The sequence below is a fragment of the Pteropus vampyrus genome, unplaced genomic scaffold (assembly GCF_000151845.1).
Source record: "Pteropus vampyrus isolate Shadow unplaced genomic scaffold, Pvam_2.0 Scaffold583, whole genome shotgun sequence".
Lineage (NCBI taxonomy): Eukaryota > Metazoa > Chordata > Mammalia > Chiroptera > Pteropodidae > Pteropus > Pteropus vampyrus.
The window spans coordinates 550,790-554,128 of record NW_011889364.1 but is presented as its reverse complement, the minus strand read 5'-3'; the positions used below and the strand labels follow the sequence as shown (position 1 = coordinate 554,128).

The following is a 3,339-nucleotide window of genomic DNA, read 5'->3' as shown; positions in this document are numbered from 1 at the left end:
CTCTATGGGATGCCTCCACCTGCCTCCCCTGGGTCCAGCCTGTACCTGTATAGTGTCCAGGGTTGAGGCTGAATTGTAGTCTCTGCCCAGATCATTGATTTTTCTTAAGAAGTGGGAGAACCCCTGGGGAGAGGGGAGATGAGGTAGTCAGAGACTCACAAGTGAATGGGGGAACTTGGGGAAAATGGGTGGGTGCTACAGGAGGCATGGGGGTATCTCCTACTTCTTGGTCCCTCCTGGAGCCACTCACCTTGCTGTTGATTCCAGGGGGTGAGGTCCAGGTGGGGAATGAGATTCCTGGTGCAGATAAAACAATGGTTCATTAGGTGTACGTGTGTGTGTGTGTGTGCGTGCGTGCGTGCATGCGTGCCTGTGTGTGTGTGCGTGTGTTTTGGAGAAAGGTTCGGAGGCCAGGTCAGGCTAAGTTACTTCCCAGATTGTCATTTGGTACTTCATGAACCCTGGAATGGGAATAGAAACATCTGGAAGGCCCCAGTGTTTCCTTCCGTGTTAGGGGTACCTTTTTTTACTCACATGGAGGCGTCTTATGGGTGACTGTGGTAGCCTGGATGCTCTCTTGTCCAGATGTGAATGAACTCAGTTTGAGTCTTATCTGTCTGCCACCCCCAGTGCCCTTAGCTTTCCTGGGAAGCTCCAAGCTGAGGTGGGAGAACATCACAGAGTTGCCTGTGCTCCAGGCTGAGCACTGGGACAGAGGCTAGAGTTGGCCTTCTTGGGAACCGAGTGCAGCGGAAAGAATGCATTTCACAGCCAGGACCTAACTGGCTCCTAGTTATGGGCTTTGTCTTAATTTCCCCAGGGAAGCTGCTCACTGGCTGAGTTCTCCTGAGAATCCCTCTGACCCTGTCAGGGAACTGCTCTCTGCTCCATGATTATACAAATCCATCTTGATAGAGATGGACTAAGAACTGCCTGTGAGACAGCTCCCTCCCTCACTCCCAATCCCCCTGCGAAGACAAGGTTATAGGGCTAGGGCGGGGAGGATGAAGAAAGTGCTGGACAGGCTGGGCCAACCAGACAGTGGCACCGGGTCAGTGTTGGACTTTGGGGGCTGACATTCAGCCAGGCATCTCTGGGTGTCTTTTTCTGATGCCCAAGGAGATATCCCCTGGACTGGCAGGAAGTGGTGAGAACGCACATTTGAGGAAGGCCAGCGAAGGTGAAGGCTAGCTGGTGGAGAGGGGAGCCGGGTCTGATGGTTGAGGGGGTGGCAGCCGTTTCTGTCATCTGGCCCTTTGATCTCTCTCACCAGGAACACAGACCTATGTAGCCTTCCAACTGAGGCAGTGATCCCCGATTTTGCTCTCTGTTGCCATGTGTTCTAGGTGGGAATCTCTTCTGTTGACCAGATTCTTCAAGTTTGGGGATGGGGGGCCAGGGGGATTCTGTTCCATGTCATTCACTCAGATCAGACACAATATTCTCCTGGGTCCTGATCATCTGAGTTGTCACTGGGTGGTGAACTGAAATTATTGAGGATGGTCAGGGAGGTCACTTGTGTGGGAAAGTTGCTGGAGGCTAAGTGGCTAAGTGGGGTCAGGGTGCCAGGGTTCTTGGTCAGGGTCAGGGCTGGCCAGGGATGGTGTTCCTGCCCTCTAGTCTCCCCACTCTCATGTTTCTGGGCAGGGTTCCTGCATCCATCATTGCCTGGGAGTTCTGAGAGCATACCTGGAGTGTTAAAGCCCTTGGGGGCCCTGGTGGGGGATGGTCCTTTTATCCTGGTGGTCACTGATTGTGGCAAAGAAGACAGATGCTGTTCTGGGATACAAAACAATGTGTGCTCCTGAAGTATCTTGAATGTCATCTCACTCTTTTGTTTTATGAATATAAGATGGCAGGTGGCAAGGGGGAAATTCCAAATATTCAGAAGTGACCTTCTATGGAGGGTTTTGAGCCTTGGGGTTCAGAGAGGGTGGGTGACTTGTAGGTGCTCAGGACAGCCTTTTCATGCCTGCAAAAAGTGGGGTAAATGATCTCATATCTCACAGACAAGAAGATGGAAGATGCAGGATGGTTTTTACCTTGGCACGTGTTCTCACTCTCATTCCTAAACATTGTTCCCCCAGAAACGAGCACATATCCTGGGCTGCACATGCAGTCGTAGCTCCCCTCTGTGTTCTGGCAGGCTGCAAATCTTCCACAGGATGCTGTCAGGGTTGTTCCACACTCGTTGACATCTGGAACACAAAGGGCAATGGTCGCTTCCCTAAGGTGTGAGTTCCCACAGAGCAGAGACTGTGGACTCCAGCCTGTCATGGGGACACATGGACACAACTCACCCCTGTGTGGCACTACTGGGGCTGGGCTGGGCAGAGCCAGCTGCTCCAGAGCTGTTGAATAAAGCCAGGTGCCAGGGCCCTGCCTATTAACAGTCTCTATGCCCCACCCATTATTCACAGTGGCCTAAGTACACCCCACACCACTCATCAGGCAATCTCACAGCTCCCACTGTCAAGTCTTTTCCAGTGCCCCAGGATGTCTCTGGGAAAGTATTGCTATCTCCACCCCTTGGAGAAGTCCCCCTTTATCAGAGCCCATCATATATGTGAAATGAGGAAGCAGCATGAAGTTACTGACAGCTGAGTCACTGGGAGTGTTTTCTGACATCTTACCTCTCCCTGTTCTCTAAATATGAGAGTAAAATTCCCATAAGCCATGTCTTTTTTTGGTAGCTCAGGCACCTACTGAGCAGGATCTGGACACAGTTCACTAAAGACAACAGTTTAATAAGAACCAGCAACACAAGAATTAACCACATTGCAGAGACAGAATCTTAGGTCATGTATATACCAATCAGGGGACCAGAGACTTTAGAACCTGAAAGAACTCAGTGTCATGACAGGCAGGCCAATGGTCTCCCCCAGATCAGAGTTTCTTCTCCATACCTGTGGATTTCCTTTTTAAGTTCCCAGGCCCAGGTTGTGGTGTCAGCACCAGGACAGGACAGGATGTAGAAGGAATAGACCCCTAAGACATTCATGGTTAGCCCCCACCTGGGCATTGGGACTTTCCTCCTCTGTTCTTAGATGGTGACAATGGCTGGAGACCTGCCTTCAAGTTTGACAGGATGGGGTGGAGTGGAGTCAGGGAGAGTTGGAAATAAGGTATGCAGGACAGAGGACACCATGATGGGAGATTCCTCAACCTGACAAGTGTGCTCCCAGCAAGGAGTTGGGATCCAGTTAAGGTAGCAGCAGGATCTCCACGCATTTCCACCCAGTCTATAAATCTCCATGAGACAGACATGCAAATGCACAAGGACCCTTTAGGAATACCCCCAGGGTCATGGATGGACTGGGCAGTAGTCTCAACATCTTT

The 3,339-nt window shown here is 51.2% G+C and overlaps 1 protein-coding gene across 1 annotated transcript in view; it reads right to left on the bottom strand.

Annotated features, from left to right (window-relative positions):
* LOC111733593 (adhesion G protein-coupled receptor E2-like) overlaps positions 1-3,339 on the bottom strand; it is a 32,377-nt gene that overhangs the window by 13,191 nt on the left and 15,847 nt on the right. Inside the window, exons 5-8 of the mRNA XM_023525616.1 lie at positions 2,043-2,198; positions 1,690-1,779; positions 251-297; positions 24-123 (exon numbers count right to left, since the gene is read on the bottom strand). Of these exons, the coding sequence (XP_023381384.1) occupies positions 24-123; positions 251-297; positions 1,690-1,779; positions 2,043-2,198 (393 nt within the window). The remainder of the gene's footprint in view (positions 1-23; positions 124-250; positions 298-1,689; positions 1,780-2,042; positions 2,199-3,339) is intronic.